The 17,395-nt window shown below is 37.1% G+C and overlaps 3 protein-coding genes across 15 annotated transcripts; 2 read left to right on the top strand and 1 right to left on the bottom strand.

Annotated features, from left to right (window-relative positions):
• Window positions 1–353: 353 nt before the first annotated feature.
• On the top strand, window positions 354–5,471 carry LOC140863414 (uncharacterized). Of its 7 annotated transcripts, none has more exons than XM_073266837.1 (5): window positions 354–617; window positions 2,164–2,284; window positions 2,397–2,824; window positions 3,152–3,473; window positions 4,172–5,471. In XM_073266837.1, the coding sequence occupies exons 2-5, from the start codon at window positions 2,177–2,179 to the stop codon at window positions 5,219–5,221; spliced, it is 1,908 nt and encodes a 635-aa protein (XP_073122938.1). In that variant the 5' UTR covers window positions 354–617; window positions 2,164–2,176; the 3' UTR covers window positions 5,222–5,471. The 7 variants fall into 7 exon arrangements, with proteins under 7 accessions (XP_073122938.1, XP_073122937.1, XP_073122935.1 ...); XM_073266836.1 differs by having other exon boundaries at window positions 2,158–2,284; XM_073266834.1 differs by having other exon boundaries at window positions 2,134–2,284.
• Window positions 5,472–5,834: 363 nt separating this feature from the next.
• Window positions 5,835–12,240, bottom strand: LOC140866669 (pleiotropic drug resistance protein 2-like). 7 transcript variants are annotated; one of them, XM_073271707.1, is made up of 21 exons: window positions 11,858–12,240; window positions 11,641–11,761; window positions 11,463–11,551; window positions 11,290–11,374; window positions 10,889–11,179; window positions 10,717–10,807; window positions 9,715–10,615; window positions 9,440–9,600; window positions 9,254–9,357; window positions 8,976–9,141; window positions 8,844–8,863; window positions 8,771–8,783; window positions 8,552–8,682; window positions 8,128–8,460; window positions 7,591–7,881; window positions 7,419–7,502; window positions 7,200–7,333; window positions 6,899–7,126; window positions 6,636–6,807; window positions 6,285–6,539; window positions 5,835–6,104 (listed from the first exon to the last, which is right to left on the bottom strand). In XM_073271707.1, exons 1-21 carry the CDS (start codon window positions 12,238–12,240, stop codon window positions 5,835–5,837), a joined length of 4,323 nt encoding a protein of 1,440 aa, XP_073127808.1. The 7 variants fall into 7 exon arrangements, with proteins under 7 accessions (XP_073127808.1, XP_073127802.1, XP_073127803.1 ...); XM_073271701.1 differs by having other exon boundaries at window positions 8,552–8,678; window positions 8,758–8,863; XM_073271702.1 differs by having other exon boundaries at window positions 8,771–8,863.
• Window positions 12,241–15,608: 3,368 nt separating this feature from the next.
• On the top strand, window positions 15,609–17,257 carry LOC140864792 (protein kinase G11A-like). Its single transcript, XM_073269164.1, has 2 exons — window positions 15,609–16,219; window positions 16,432–17,257. Exons 1-2 carry the CDS (start codon window positions 15,696–15,698, stop codon window positions 17,255–17,257), a joined length of 1,350 nt encoding a protein of 449 aa, XP_073125265.1. The 5' UTR covers window positions 15,609–15,695.
• The last annotated feature ends 138 nt before the right edge of the window (window positions 17,258–17,395 follow it).

The following is a 17,395-nucleotide window of genomic DNA, read 5'->3' as shown; positions in this document are numbered from 1 at the left end:
GATTTAGGCAGAGGGGCACTATAAGCAGTGCTCATCTGCTAGCATAGAACTTTCTCATATAAAATTTGTATTTAAAACAACTCATATATGAGATAGGTAAAATTAGTGGGATCATATAAGATTTATAAGATGACTACTTTTAACAGATGAATAGTTAGATCTATATTTCTAAATTAACTAGCACAAAATTTTTTATGATATCGATCAATTTTGAGACATGGATTTTCGATCCAAATTATAAAAATTATTAATTTTTACGTTAAAAAAATTTTATTTTCATCTTAAATATTGAGGAGTTGTGTCCAACTCCAACTTGCTCATTAATAAATAGGAAGAAAAAAAATTAAAACGAGGAAGCTAATAAACTGTGGGTTAGAACTTAGAAGTGGGTATAGTCATCGAACTTCTGCAGTTAAAAATGAAGTCAAGATCCCAAGATAAGATTATCGATTTGATTAATTGGCTCCATTTCTAAATTTTAAATTCTTTTCACTGTGTATATTCATATACATGATTCGATTTACTTTTTCTTGCCCTTGCCCTTGCCCTTGAGTTTGCTTTTACTTCTTACAGCAGCTAAAGAATGCCAATTCCTTGAACCGAGATCAAGAACCGAGGTAATTTCTTCTTTCCCTTCGTGTATTTAACGACATTTTGGTGTTATTATTTTTTTTAATCGGGTTTTTCTTTTTAAGTTTATGATACCCAGACGATTTTTTCTTTCGGGTCTTGATCAATTTTGGTCATTTTCATTCGGAGTTTTTCTTTATGCGGGCTGTAATGTTTGGAAATGTTTGAGTTTTGTTGCTCTCGTGGGAGCTCTCTGCCTCTGATAATTTATTTATTGGGGTTTAGATGGTTGTAGTCTTGTAGACGAGCAATGTATGACGTGAAAATGGATAGATTTTGTGCCGATAGACCACTGGGTGGCCAGTCGAGGCTTCTGTTGCCAAGGTTTAATTTTTTCGAAAATTCTTCGTCTTTCCTGTGGTTAAATTATTTTAGGCTTTATTTTTACCCCAAAACACGGATGCATATGGGTCGAGGAACATTTGGAGCAGTTTCTTGCCTCTGTCTGTGTGCATTATCATTAACTCAGTGCTCGAAAAGATGTTATGGCGTTGGGTTCATGTGGTCGTGCCCGTTATATAGAACCTACTTAGAAACTCCACGTATTTTACGAAGTCACTTAAGTTGTTCTTGTTGGTGTCATCAATTTTATGCCCCCATGGTAGAAATATTGACTTATCAGGGTATAGGTTTGAATTTGGGTCATATTGGGTGCCTGAGTATGATGTTTTTTCAATGTTGATGTTTTTTCAATGTTGTTGATAGAAATGGATTACACACCCTTTGAGTCTGTGCCAAACTCCCAAGAGCAAAAACTCTATTGATAATATTTCTGAACGAATCCCAAAAATTTCCTTTTACAATCCTTACATGTTAAGCGATAAAACAGAAGAAAACAACGCAAAACAGAATCGTAACTTACGACGATTGGTGTAAAAGATGCTTTCTCTATCCTATGATGTAATCCTTCATCCATGTGGGTTGGTTGCGTCTTCTAGGCTCTGGGCGCTGGCTACCCTCTCCTTCATCTTCCTCGTGCACTTGGGTTGTATTGGCAATTTCTGATTCTTCCACTAGTTGGACTGATTTTTGTAAATTATCCTTTTGTTGGCCCACTAATTGTGAGTCCATCTCAAGTATTAAGGGCTTATCAGTTGTCTTGTTGGAACTAATTTGCCTTTTATGCAAGTATAAATTGGTGGAGTGACATTTCATCAGCTGCTTATATTTCTTTCTATATATGTAAAAGCATATGTGTGAAAGAATTACTTTAGGCACAAGGTAGCGTTTGCCATGCACTCAAAAGCTTACTCTCTGGTCAATAGAATCGTTTCTAAAAAATATAAAGTATATCAAGGGAACTTATATGTTGATTATTTGGCATCAGATATGATAATTTAGATGTTATGTATTGTGTTATAATACACTAATATAATGGCAATAAATGATTTTTAAGAAACAAAAATGGCAATAACTGTTTTGAGAAATTAATAATATCTTTCTACTCGTCAAGAACAGGACGTATTATGCTCATTTAGCTGGTACGTGTTGTTTTTGCACTAGTTCTCAGCTTCTGAATTGCTATAGCATCAGGAAGAACACAAGCATGGAAGATTCAAATGCGATGACGATTGAATTCCTCCGGGCAAGGTTGTTATCTGAAAGATCCGTCTCAAAGACGGCCAGGCAAAGAGCTGATGAGCTCTCCAAGAGAGTGAGTTCATAAAACCTATGTGAATATGTGCAGATTTCAATCCCCTCCTGCCCCCTGTTCCATCCAGTCATCATTTCAAAATAATAGTTTCTGAAACCATATATACATGCAGGTGTCTGAATTGGAGGAGCAACTAAAGTTTGTATCTCTTCAAAGAAAGAAAGCTGAGAAGGCAACTGCAGATGTTCTTGCAATTCTTGAGAATCATGGAATAAGTGATGTGTCTGAGGGTTATGATTCAAATTCTGATCACGAGGAAACCCTGCACGGATCGATGACCGATTCGCTGATGACAAAAGATACATCAACCAACTTGGAAGTAAGAAGAAATGAAATGGAGTCTTACTCTAGCTCTGAACTTGAATCATCTGCATCAATTGGTAGAAGCTTGTCCTGGAAAAGTACAAAAGATTCTCAGTGTTCTCTTGAAAAGAAGAACTATCTGGACCCTGTTAGAAGAAAATATAATTTTCCTTTAAATGGTTCTTCAGCAAGACGTGCTGGTAAATCATGTCGCAGGATAAGGCGCAGGGAGACTAGGTCTTTTTTCCATCCTTGGACCTGGTCCATTATAACTTTTCTGTTGGCAAATATAACATGTGATCTTAAACTCCTAAAATATCTTTGGAGCATAACTGAAAGAACCCCTTTGATGAAATCACATAAAAGTTACATCTTAATGCAATTATGTGTAATTTCTATTATTCCCTTTGGTACTCTTTTACTCTTTCTTTCAGTTTCCCAACCAATGACCACAATTTCAAATTACGTGTATACATAATAGTAATTCCATTTAAACTAAGTCAGCAAGTTAACCAAAGTCTTTCATGCTACACCAAGGATGATACAATCTTTTTTGTGTATCAGATCAATGGAAGAGTTTCAAAATGATAGCCCCGTGAAAGCCACGTCTTCAAGAGATGTTTACAACGGCTCTGATTGTAATCCTGAATCATTGAGAGATCACACGGAATATGATAGTGAGAAGCAGCCTATAGAAAACCTGATGCTAGAATCAGGTAGTGGAAATCGGAAGATTAATGAACATTATATTAGTGAACATGAGAGAGATGATGACATGGAAAGTGCGTTGAAACATCAGGCACTACTCATTGTGCAATTTGAAGAAGAGGAGAAGGCCCAGAGAGAATGGGAGGAGAAGTACAGAGAGAATAACAGTGGCACACAGGTATGCTTTACCAGCTTCAAATGCTACACCATTAAAGTAATCCATATGTTGTCATTTGGTGCACCCTTATTTTCCAGAACTTGCACGTTTTGGGTTACATATGCTCTTAAAGGTCTGTATTTGGCTGAGTTTATATGATATATTTTTTAGTAAGTCTAAAGACACCGATTTTGCGCGCTAATAGATGAAAAGAGAAGAAAGAGGGAGGAAATTGGGTGGTGAAGATTTTTCCAGGAAAATTTGAGATGGAAAGAAGAAATGATCATGTTTTGATACGTTGGGATGAAAAACATGAAGTTGAAAAATACACTTTTTCAGCTAAAATTGAAGGGAGCCAAAAGATGTGTTCACTTTGGAGTGGAATCCAAGAACGTTTTGTTCAAAACTGAAACAAACAGCCCATCTTTGTAGTTATGAAATAACATTGAGAGCAGATGCTCAATGATATTATTTTCTCCAAGAGTATTAGGATATTAATCAGTTCATGTATGAAACATTTGAGGATGGCAGACATGTTTCACCGATTTTTTTCCCTTTTTGTACTACTTATGCTTACATACTAATTTATTTTCCTATGACTCTTTTTTATATTCATATGACTATATGAGCATATATTCTTCATTCCCATCATTACTGTGACATATTAATGTTGTTCAGAATCATTTTTTCCTTTTGCTATCTTGTCCATGGATCACCAGGATTCATGTGATCCCAATAGCCATTCGGACTTGACAGAAGAACAAGAGGAGACGAAGTTACCTGGATTTTCAGATGCTGCTGGAAAATTAAGTTCAGATAACCTAGAAATGAAGGGAAAGTTGCTGGAGACTCACTTCGACGAAGAACTTGAGACTCACCAGAATTTTCTTTTGCCCCCAGATGCAGAAAAAGGATTATTACAGGAGCAGGGGTGCAGTCACATGATTACTTGTGAACCTCCAATGCTGGAGTCTTCATTTCCCATGTTAAAGGAGAACGTTGACAAAGAAAATTCAAGAATAGATCATGAGGCACCAAGTTTGCCCATTTATTGTACCACGAAACACTCTTCAACAAATATTTCTACTAATGCAGAGACAATCTTTACACCAAATGTTTCTTCGAGTAGCTCTTCATCCAACTCGCTTCCAGTTGTGCTGCAGGAAACTTCGAAAGATTTAGGATCAGTTTTGGGGGAACTTCAGCTAGCTAAATCTTCACTGAAACAGAAAATCACTGGCTCCCTACCATTAGCTGGAGGAACTTCAAACACTTTCAGGTTTCCCCCAAGTTCACCGGCCCTTTTCAGGTTGCCTACGGATTATCAATTTGAAGCAACTTCCACAGCCAAACATCCTGTCATTGATGCAAAGTCAAGTTTTGCAAATTTCTCTCCAGAAATTTATGGTGACAAACTGTATCCCAAACCTTATATTGATCCAAGAAATGCTTTATCTGATGGCACACTTCTCACATTTTCTTCCAGCCCTTTAATTGAATCCTGGCATGGAGCTACCCCACAGAGGTCTCTCAGTTATCCAAGACATAGTACTGGTCCACCTTCTCACAATATATTGAACCACACTGCTCCTTACACAAATACAGTTCCTCCTGTTAAAGATTCTCACCCTTTTCTCCCTGACATTACACTTCAATTTCCATTGAGCGATGGAACATCAAGAAGCCTTTCCAGTTCTGAAACCAGTGTGCATCCAGTTGCATGCTTTTCTTCATACGATGAAAGTTTTAGGCAGTATATGAGCAGGTAATCACTTGCTGTGGCAGAGCACTGCAGATAGCTGGAGGAATAGGATAATGGATACTGTCATGTACTTTTTGTTTGTTTTTCTGTTCTCGTTTGATTTCTTGACTAATTTTTGTATTGGATGAGGTGTGTTTTTGTAATTGTAATTTGCTTCAGCTACCTATCTTTCATGGTAGAAGCTGAGTTAGTTAAATTTGCAGCATCATGTGCATTTTTCAGCATATCAAATCATTAAAGAAATTCTTCTTTCATTATTTACTGAACCAAACTTTTGTTGCTTTAAATTAACCTGGACTTGTGTGTACTCTTTAGTGTGCGAAAGTGGTAGCCTTTCAAATGATAGTAGAAGTCCTTGCACTGATAAAAATAAAAATAAAAAATGATTGACGTCCTTGCAGTTTGGAGATTTATATAAAGAATGCAATACAAAGAGACTATGAAATTTTATTTCCTTCAAAGTTCACCAAATAACACTGTACAATCACATTAAGAAATCAACAATTGACCCATGAAAAAAAGGATATTAATAATAGATCACATTTCCATTATTGAAATATTTACTTCTATGTTATTTTAACTAATGGATGCTAACACTTTCTTGAATTCTCGAATCCTCCTCATCTTCTCTGGAAGTTCAAGACCTTGATGCCATACACAAACACAAAGAAGAATAGCAATGCCCATCCAACATGAGCCAAAGCAACATATCCAAGGAAATCCGAATCGTAACCCAAGAACTGTTTAAGGTAGTCCTTAATTGGGATGTCACCATGTCCTGGCACGTGAACATTGTCCATTTTATCACCAACCTGAGATGTTACAAGGCCGTAGATCGTCCATGCCACCGGAGAACCCCAATAGTACCACCTCCACCAGATTGGAATTTGCTGCAAATTTTGAGAGATTTTGTCACCAATCCTTTTTTATGTCCATACCACAAATTTGGGACAAAAAATATGGCAACAAAATAGGACCCGCGGGGGCTAACATGGTAATTGTTCCCCTTGGTTAAATTCTTGGATCCATCCTAGGAAAAACAAGGTGTATAGTTACAATAGTAGTTTTACCATTCTTGGAATGAGGAAGCCAGAGAAGAGGTTCCAAAAGCTGAGGAAGAATGACATGACGATGGCAGCTATCTGGTAACTTGGTGTAAGTGCCACAAGCATCATCCCATACAGTGTGAAGTACACAAAACACATGAATACATAGTAATAGAACCACATGAACTTGGTCGCCCCCCATTCAAATCCAATCATCGAGTAAAGGAGAAGACTATATACAAATGTTTGGATGCCAACATAAATTGTTTCAACTGTCACCTGTACAAGAAGGGAAATTTGTAAAGATAAGTTGCAGGATAGAGCTCGTTGTATCTATGCTTGTCCCAAGATTATACTGCCAGCTTTGTTTTTTACCTGAGCAAATGCGTAAGGCAAAGCTGAAAACATCCCAGCTGCTTTTTCCCGATAAAATACAGTTCTTTCAATTGCAACTACTGATTGCACAGCTGAAGTGTTTGTTCCTCCGAGGAATAGAACGGCGGCGTACATGGCTCCTAGAAGATTTGAAAGGTCTTGCTGTTTGTGTCTGTCAAAGACGATGCTCCGTGCCAAATATTTATACCCTTTGAGCTTAAATATGCACAAGTACAGTTAAAAGATAACAGATTATAACTTACATTTTATGTCCTGTATTCCAGAAGATGATTCCAAATATGAGACCAATAACTGTTGTGATGAAAAATCGGATAACATTGTACTGTGGATTCCTCCAGTAAGACCAGTGCTGTTTCCAAAGGCATGCCAAGAATTGTGTGAGGAATGGTTGAGAGTATTTAGTAGGGAAGTATAAGTCTTGGGAGTCTTGTGCTGGAGTGCTTAGTTTTCTATTAAGTTCTCCATTCCTCCTGAAATTTGGAGAGTGTAAGTAAGAAATCCATGTTTCAATATATAAGATCTTGAAACATAATCTACCGGTACCTATTTAAATCAGAGTTGGAGTATATTTCCGCAAAATCCAAGTCAAGTTGAGATTCAACTGCTGCAGAACTAACTTCCAGCATCCATGTGGCTGGATTATACCCATATTTTATCTTAGACACGCCTTCAATAGCCTGAAAGATACCAAAGTCGAGCAATATGGTATTTAGATAATTTCTAGTTCCGAATGATCCAAGAACCCTCATGAAATGTACTCACTTCAAAGTATTCTATTAAGAGTTGTGAATTTCGCCCCAGAGGTCCTGCGTAAATAACTTGTCCTCCTCTCTTCATCAGAAATAGCTACAGGGACAATGCATTTGGTTCAGAGATCTCATATTTTTCTTCCTAGAACATCCGAGTATCTGTATAGCTCAAAAAGCAGAAGTACCTCATCAAATGATTCAAAAATGTCAATGCTTGGCTGGTGAATTGTGCAGACAACAGTTCTTCCCGTGTCCACTGTGTTCCGGACAGCTCGCATAACAATTGCAGCAGCTCTAGCGTCCAGGCCAGATGTTGGTTCGTCCATGAAAATGATAGACGGATTTGCTACCAGTTCAACAGCGATGGTGAGTCGTTTTCTCTGCTCAGTTGATAGGCCATCTACTCCTGGAAGTCCAACCAATGCGCCTTTCAACGTGTTCAGCTCGACTAACTCCATCACTTCCTCTACAAACATCTGAGGCAAATAGGGTCGGTAATGATTACAGGAAGGAAATTCAATTATTGCATCTATGTTTTAAGAGATAAAAGTTGACCATGAAATCATGTGCTTGCCACCAAGTTAAAGTTCATAGCTAATAGTTATGTTACTGGCTTGCAGTGTCAGGCTAAAGCTTTGACACGATCTTCAGGCATTTTTTGACAGGGGAAATGATTCCTAGGCCAAGCAAGGTGATAAAAAGTAGATGGTAGAATGACTTGCCTGTCTTGTCCCCTTGTTCACATCTGCTGGAAGACGTAGCCAGGCTGAATAGAGAAGCGACTCATAAACAGTCACATGAGGAGAGTGAATATCGTTCTGTTCACAGTATCCACTCACACGAGCAAACGTTTCTTGATTCTTTGGATAACCCGATATACTGATATCGCCTTCTATATACCCACCAGTTTTCCTTCCAGCTAAAACATCCATCAAAGTGGTTTTTCCTGCCCCGCTCACCCCCATCAATGCAGTCAAGACTCCAGGACGGAAAGCACCGCTAACATCTTGCAACAATTGGAGTCTCCTCTCCTCAACTCCTTGGCTCTTCATTTCCTAGAAATTACGCAGAACCAATGTTGAGACACAAAATTAGTAAGCATTTTGTCAGGAAAAAAAAAAAAAGAAACAAGATTCAGTCGCTTACTGCTGGCATATCAACGTAGTAATTCACGTGGTCAAATGAAAGGGATAATGGCTTGAATGGAAGCACCATTCCTCGTTTTTCGGTTGCAGTAGCTGCATCATTTGTATTCGCATGTTCTGGTGTGGTACTCCCTGCATGATCAATGAGGTTAGACATTTGCATAGATTCTTTAAATGAACAAGAAAGAAAGAAAAGAAAAAAGTTACTCGAAATTTACACCTTCAATTGCCACCTTCCCCTTAGAGCATGCCAACTTATTTTTCTTACTTCCATCTTCGAGGTTTGAAGTTACAGATTTGGACTCTCCCAATGCTGCATTGAAGTTTGGATTTCTAACTTTGATCTTCTTCGAGTTAATGAATCAGAAAGCTAAATCTTGGTTCCTTAATATTTACCACTGTTCAGTATTGAAGTTTAAACTTACGTTTTAAGAAAGTCAATGCTGCAACAAAGCACAGATTGAAGAACAGAGAAAAGCCAAACAGCGCAATGACACAAATCCAATACCAATGTTCTTCAGTAAACATTCCTCTGGCTGCTAAAAGTTCCAACCCTGCCGAGCTTCCGGTAAATCTTTTGTCGTCGTTGGGCTAAAAAAACAGATCAAACATCATGTGATGACTGATGATTGAAAAATATGATATTCACCATGACACCATATAAAGTAGAATTTGTGTCTGGTAACTACTGATTTAGCTTTACCGTGGACCATCTCGGGTCAAGAAATTCTACGAGTACAATCGCATTTTGTCCATATGACATGGGTGAAAGATAATAAGCCCATTTCATCCATGGTTGAAGGTCATCTGCAGTTAAACGACAGAATGATTTACAATGAACCCGTGTCAATGAAATAGGACTTCAAAGAAAATATATAATGGTAGTAACCTTTGGCAATGATGAATCCACCAAGAACGAAAACCAGTAACAAAGTGAAGGTTCCAAGAGTATTGGCAACGACTTGTGTTCTTCCAAGGGCAGCAATGAAACGAAATAGGCCTAAGGCCATCTGATGAACGCCCACAAATGCCAGATATTGCCGGAAGAACCTAAAATATTTATGCATCGTTCATTATTCAATGAGTCTCCATTATTTAAGAATTTTTGTTTGGTTAAGGTGTATAAATACCAAAGAGAAAATGTTCAAAAATTTTAAATATTACCTGCTAGCTGCAGGGGCAAATCCAACCGTGTAATATGTTAGTATTACCCATATTCCTGACTCCATTATGGAGATAGGAATCCTGAGGAGCCAAATGGGAAGAGCAAAAGCCCACGCTGGGTAAAATAAGGCATCCCTTTGTTTGAAAAAGACAGGAAGTCTGAAAATCGTCATGGCAAGCTCAGCCATGCCGTTGAACATGACATTAATCAGACTAAAGAAAAGGGCACCATAAAATTTTCCTCCGTCGTCTATATGACCAGGCTTCATTTGTGTCCTGAAGAACACGGTGAACGTAAAAAGAGCCATGATTGTGATCTGTGTCGTCTTGAAAATGTACACGAATGAGTTGCGTTTCATCAGCAACCACTCTCTTGATAAGCATGCCTTGAACAAGTCTTTGTTGGAAATACCGTATTTCTGCTTCACCAAGGCTGCTGGATGAGCTTTGCTCTTCTCGTAAGGGATTCTAAGTTCTCCAAAAATCTTTTGTCCAATGTAGAAAGATTCAAACCGATGGACGAATTCTGGCACTGAAATGTATCGGTAAGGTTCGGTTTTCCTTGACCAGTACTGCTCTTGGTCTTTCTTAGATGTAACCTCTTGCAGAAAATCAGCAACTCCTTTTCTCTCGGGACATTTGAATCCTACACTCTCGAAGAAGTCAAGAACTTGATCACGCGGACCTTGATAAACAATTTGTCCTTCAGAAAGCAAGATCAAGTCATCGAAAAGATCAAATGTCTCAGGGGCGGGTTGTAGAAGCGAAACGATCATTGTTATATCCATTATGTGAACCATTTGCCTCATATATTTGACAATTTGAAATGTGGTGGAGCTGTCGAGACCGGTCGAGATTTCATCCATCAGAAAGACTTTAGCTGGCCCAACCAACATTTCTCCTGCATATTAAACAAATATTCAAAGTTTCAAACAGCCCACATTAGCATAATTCATATTCTAATTTTGGAAAGTACTGGAAAGTTGAAAGCAATGCACATACCAGTGGTAACGCGCTTCTTCTGTCCGCCAGAAATGCCCCTTCTCATTTCGTCACCCACCATTGTATCAGCACAGATATCCACTCCAAGAACCTGTTAACCGAAAAACGTCACTAAACAGCTAAAACCATGTCATTCAATCGCCCAATTCAACATCTTGAAAGGGAGACGTACCTTGAGCACATAATCTGTGACTAAACTGGTCTTCTGTCCAGCTACTGCTATGGCTTTCATGAATGAATCGATTTGCGGGTCTGGTTTGATCCCCGATTGCTTTTCACGCCTCGATAATTCCGCCAGCATCTCATCTCTGGCTCCGACTCCAAAGCAACGACACGAAAAATTCAAGGTCTCTCTTACTGTCATCTCACCATGGTGAAGATCATGCTGGCTTATGTAAGCACAAGTTCTCTGAGGAATAAATTCCCTCAATTCATGACCACAATAAGTGATCTTTCCACTCTCCTGATGTATTAGAATCCAGCAAAAATAGGTGATTCAGAGCAAGTTTATGCATAAAGAACCACATGTCATCAAGATTTCGAAGCACATAGAATTTGGTATAAATTTCTCACCCTAAGATCTTCCCCCAGCTTTCCAGCAAGCGCCTTGAGCAACGTCGTTTTTCCTGAACTTGGAGGTCCCAAAAGAAGAGTCATCCTGGTAATTACAATATAGATCACATTTCAGAAATTTTTCATAGAAAACACTGGAATAAGAAGCTCATTTCTGATGCATGCGCACGTACCTTGATGGATTTACTATGCCAGACACATCATTTAGTATTTTGACAGCCTTCTTTTTAGATGGGAACAGCCTCAAAAGGCCAAGAATTCCCTATTAAAACAAGGATAGTTTGATAATCAATGTCTTATCCTCCCCATATCGCGAAAAATATAAAACAAATGACAGAATGAAACAACTACCTCCAGCACATTTATGGTGGAATTGTATAGAGTTGGAAGTGCTCTACTTCCAACAAATGCATCACCTTCAACTGACAAATGCTCAAACCTGATCTCACATTGTGGTATATTGATTCCAACCCTATTGGTAAACAGAAAATCTCAACAAAACATTACTTTTTCATCCAAAACCAGATCAGATAAACAAACTTATTACAATAACAAACTCTTTTTCTACCTGTCTATTCGCTCGCGGAGTCGTAAAAGCAACCTCTCGTTATCATCTTCGAAAGCTTTCACCATACCATCCATAATCTGCTTCTTATCTTGCATGCTAAGATGAGCAAAATCAACTTCTTCATGCACAATCCTTCCATTGTCCAAAACTTGCTTCAAGATTCCCTTCCTCACTCGATCATAAGTAGGGAGCCTCTCGATGGCCGCCCACCGTAGCTCCTCCTCGTCGTCCTGCCTCCCGCTTTTCTGGAAAACGTCGTTTCCTGAAGCCACGATCGCCTCATGAATACTGGCTGAAGCCCAACCTCTTTTGCTCGAGGACGAAAAGCTGGCTTTCCTACTCATGGATCTTGCCAGTTCATCTCTTGTCACTGCAGCGGCCATTTTTGCTCACTGCAGAGCTAGCTAGCTAGGTGTGTCAACTGGACAAGATCAAAGGAAGTTCTGAGTTTGGTGGAAGAGCCGAAGACAGATTCAAGAATGTAGTTTGATTAAGGTTTTTTTGGATGGTGTTGTATATATAGGATTTGGTTGAAAAGAGACATGCAGAAAAGTTTGAAGAATGGTATAGTCCATAGGCTAATGAATTTGAGTTTCATATCTTATGCTATATTTTGTCGGCTCTTTGTGACAATCTCAATAAATCATGCTTTCTTAGCTTAGCTTAAATATATTCATTTTTTTGTCTTCACTCAACTAACCAATCTATTTCTTTTCTTGAATTTTTTTACCACTTGCTCAAATATATAGCCAGATATCTTTATTTAATAAATAAGTTATTTCGAACAATTTTTTATACCAGGATCAATCACTCACTAGATAAAAAAATAAAATAAAAAAATTGTTTATATAATTAAAAACAATCATGTTTATTTTGGACAGCAGCCCAAGTGACCCAACCCAATTTGGATCCTTCATTACTTGATAATTAGTATTGGGCTTCGAAGCCCATCCTTGGAGAAGCAGAGTACTATGATGGAATAAAAATACCCTAAGGCCCAAACACTTATCATTCTATCTTATTCAGCCATATATTAGTTGGTGCCTGGTGGTATGAATATTATCAAAATTTTAATTTGCAGATTTCAATTTCTTCTGCTCATCTTCCTTTCACATATTCATTTCAAAATTATATTAATTGTCTATAATTTTTAAAATGTACACGCAATACATTGTCATATTTATGTAATTATTATAGAGTTATTTGCACCAAAAATACCTGTGAAATATTAAAAATGCACACTTCTCCCCTGTGAAATTTTAATATGCATTCAACTCTGACTTTTTATAAAATTAGCACACTCGCTCTTTCAAATGAGTGATTGTTGCGCATGCGCCCCTCATGCGAGTGGACAAACATTTTGTTATTTTTTTTTGCACCAAATACCCTGTAAAATATTAAAAATACATATTTAACCCCTTTATAATATAATTTTTAAATCTATTCAATCCATAATACACAATTTTTATTAAGATCCAATTATAAATATTTAGCAAACATTTTTTGTTTTATTATTTTTATTTTTTATTTTAAATGTATTATCATTAATTAATTATTTTCTAAAAAATATTATTAATTTATCTTGCTATCATTATTTTATTAAACTCACTTCGTATTTTCAACTTCTCCATTAAACATGCATTCATAAACAAGGATTTAAATAATTTCAAGTACCAAAATATTGAACTAAATTCATAAGTTCAAACATATTGCTTTTTCGATTTATGACTATATATTATTGAACCAAAATTTAAACTTTTCGAGAAGATACATTGCACAATTTGTAATAAATAATAAAAAATAACATGGTTATATAATTCTAAATCGAAAAAGTAATATTCATGAACTTATCATTTTGGTTCAATATTTTGGTACTTTTAGATATTTAAATCCTTATTTATGAATCATGTTTAATGAAGAAGTTGAAAGCACAAAGTGATTTGATAAAATAATGATAACGAGATAAAGTAATAATATTTGTTTATAAACAAATTAATTAAGAATTATAAATTTAAAATAAAAAATAAAAAATAAATAAAATTAAAAATGTTTGAAAAATATTTTATAATTGGATCTTAATAAATATTATGTATTATTATTTAATGCAAATTCTGCAATGCATTTTAAAAAATTTAGATTTTGGTTAAAAAATATATAGTCCTAAATTGAAAATTAATATGCATGAAATTATTATTTGGTTTAATATTTTGGTACTTTTAGGTATTTAAATCTCGTTTATAAATGCATGTTTAATGGAGAAGTTGGAAACACGAAGTGAGTTTAATAAAATAATAATATTTTTTTTAAAAAAAATAAATTAATCATAATAAATTTAAATTTAAAATAAAAATGAAAATTAATAAAACGAAAAGTGTTTGCTAAATATTTTATAATTGGATGTTAATAAAAATTGTGTATTATGAGTTGAATAAATTTAAAAATTATACTCTCAGAAGATCAAATATGAATTTTTAATATTTCACAGGGGTATTTGGTGCAAAACAAATATCAAAATGTTTGTCCAGTCGCATGAGGGGCGCGTGCGCAACAATCACTCATCTGAAGGGGCGAGTGTGCTAATTTTATAAAAGGTCAAGGTTGAAGATGCCTATTAAAATTTCACAGGGAAGAAGTGTGCATTTTCAATATTTCACAAAGGCATTTGATACAAATAACTCAATTATTATACACAAGCAATACGTGTGTACTTGTACTTTTCGTAGAGATAGAGGGAAAGAAGCTTAGTAAGCTAGTAGCTTCTCGCGGTTAAGCTAGAAGAAATCCTTAGTAGGCCCAAACTAAGAAGTGTTGCACCCCCTTGAAATGAATTAGCACTTCTCAGATCAGGCTAAGCCTCTCCAGCTGAGCTGGGCGACCAGAAAGTTGATTGAGCGAGACAAAGACAAGCATTAGTGGCTAGCTTAAATTAAGGTTAATTTTGATTTGGCCCGGAACCAAATGGCAATCATTTTCATTTCATTCTTGTGAACTGGATACAATACAAAGCCTCCACCACGTAATTTGATTTAGAGATTATAAAATATTGAAGTTTAAAATCTTGTCAAATTATATATAAAAAAAACGTGATTTTATTTTTAAAAATAATTAATGAAATTGGGCAGACTAAATCCAATTTTCTTGTGGAGATACCTCTGCCGAATCAGTTGTTAGGAAACAAGAAAATAATATAATTTCTCGTGGACAAAAACTCTTATGAGAGTCATGCTCAAGAGTTATTTTTTTAGACGAGTCTTTTATATAAGTTATCCATTAAAAAGTATTACATTTTATGTCAGAAGTATTATTTATTATTATAAATAAGAGTATGATTGACCCGTCTCAAGGATGAAACCGTCTGTGTTACTCTATCTTGTGACCATAGATTCAGAATTTTATGACCAATATTATTATTATTTTTTAATGTATTTAAACTCCAATATCCAATTCTGAAGGTCGATTCCCTATCAACTACATTATCTAAGATTTAAAGTCATAATCAATAGATGCTCTATCGACATTGTTTATTTATGGATTCATTCATCTTGAAAATTTTAGTCAAATTAATCACATATTAAAAAATAATAATCCAATTTATTTTAAATAATATAGCCAAAAACTCAAGTCCATACGTGGGCCCCAACCCAACTAAAATCGCCGGCATCGAGACCCAGCCCTCTAATTGCCGGCCCAAAACGTTTCCCCCCACACTCCCACACTCTTCAAAAGATCCAATTCTTGATTTCTCCTCCTAGCTTATATCTACACATTCAACAACACTCATCTACTTACCTATACATGATCATAAACACTTCTTTCTTGGTATGAAATTCGCCACATCATGGAGACTTACATATCCAACATGGCCGATGAACGGAAAACCTCGAGTTTTGCGTCTACTACTACGACTATGGCTATCAACGACTTGGTCGATGCCACCGATCCAAAAACGAGCTTTGCCTCCGAAACTAATGGCGATGACATCGAAACCTTTCGAGATGCCAATAGTCGAGGGTCCGAAAGCATGGCACGAAAGCTTACTCTGCATGACTTTTCGTTCATCGGGAGGCTCGGGAGCGGCGACATAGGCACGGTTTACCTGGTGGAGCTAAAGGGGTCTAAAGGGTGTGTGTTTGCAGCTAAGATGATGGATAGGGAGGAGTTGGCTTGTAGGAATAAAGAGGGCAGAGCAGGGACAGAGAGGGAAATACTTGAAATGTTGGACCATCCATTTTTGCCTTTCCTCTACACCACCATTGAATGCCCCAGGTGGTCTTGTTTGTTAACCGAGTTCTGTCCCGGCGGAGACTTGCATATTCTCCGGCAACGCCAGCCGGAGAAAAGATTCCACGAAGACGCCGTCAGGTGATTGCTATCATGATCTATCTTGTTTCATGTCATAAAAATTGTTACATATTTTTTCCCAAGTCGAACATATCTTATGTCGAGATAGATTGATCGGATCCAAATTATAGATATATAAAAGTTATGTTGTAACATCCACCATTCATTGGACACTACTGATTGATATAATTGATTTAAATAATTATTATTATAACTTTGAATGTAATTTTCAGGTTTTATGCATCAGAAGTGATTGTTGCACTAGAATACCTACACATGCTAGGCGTAGTTTATCGAGACCTAAAGCCCGAAAATGTACTTGTAAAATCCGATGGTCACATAATGCTCACCGATTTTGACCTCTCCCTAAAATGTGATGATTCAACATCATCAAAGCCACAAATAGTCTACGATCGACTCAATTCAAAAGCTCACAAGTCGTCGTCTAGTCATGCCGATTATAATAATTCGTCTCGTCGATTCTCCATACCGTCGTGTATGCTACCAAGTTGCGTCGTCCCTAGCGTCTCCTGCCTCCGTCGTCCGACCCGGAGGAGGTGTAGGAAGGGTAGTAGAAGTAGTACCCTAAAGATAGTAGCCGAGCCCATCGAGGCAAGATCAATGTCGTTCGTGGGGACGCACGAGTACCTCGCCCCGGAGATCGTCTCGGGCGAAGGGCATGGCAATGCAGTGGACTGGTGGACTCTCGGGGTTTTTATATACGAACTTTTCTACGGGGTGACACCATTCAAGGGGACCGACAACGAGTTCACCCTGTCGAACATCGTGGCTCGAGAGCTTAAGTTTCCTAAGGACGTCGTCCCGTCGGTTCCGGCCTCGGCTAAGGATCTGATCATCCAGTTGTTGAACAAGGATCCTAGCAAAAGATTGGGTTGTACCATGGGTGCAGCTGCCATGAAGCAACACCCTTTCTTTGATGGTGTGAATTGGGCACTTTTGAGATGCACAAAGCCACCTTATACACCAAATCCTTCTAAGGATTTTGTTTCATTCAATAACGATATTGATCCTTTCGATGTAAACGTTGAGTATTATTAAAATATGTTTGCACTTATATTGAATTTCAAGTCATTTTGTGTTTTTGTACTAGCTCAATGCGTACTTTGGTATTCAATATCGAGTAGTCGACTTCGAGACCACTCATAAATACAATTGATTCACAGGAAAATAATTTAG

The sequence above is a fragment of the Henckelia pumila genome, chromosome 4 (genome assembly GCF_033568475.1).
Source record: "Henckelia pumila isolate YLH828 chromosome 4, ASM3356847v2, whole genome shotgun sequence".
Lineage (NCBI taxonomy): Eukaryota > Viridiplantae > Streptophyta > Magnoliopsida > Lamiales > Gesneriaceae > Henckelia > Henckelia pumila.
Note: the sequence above shows the minus strand (reverse complement) of the source record. Positions and strands in the feature narration are given on the sequence as shown.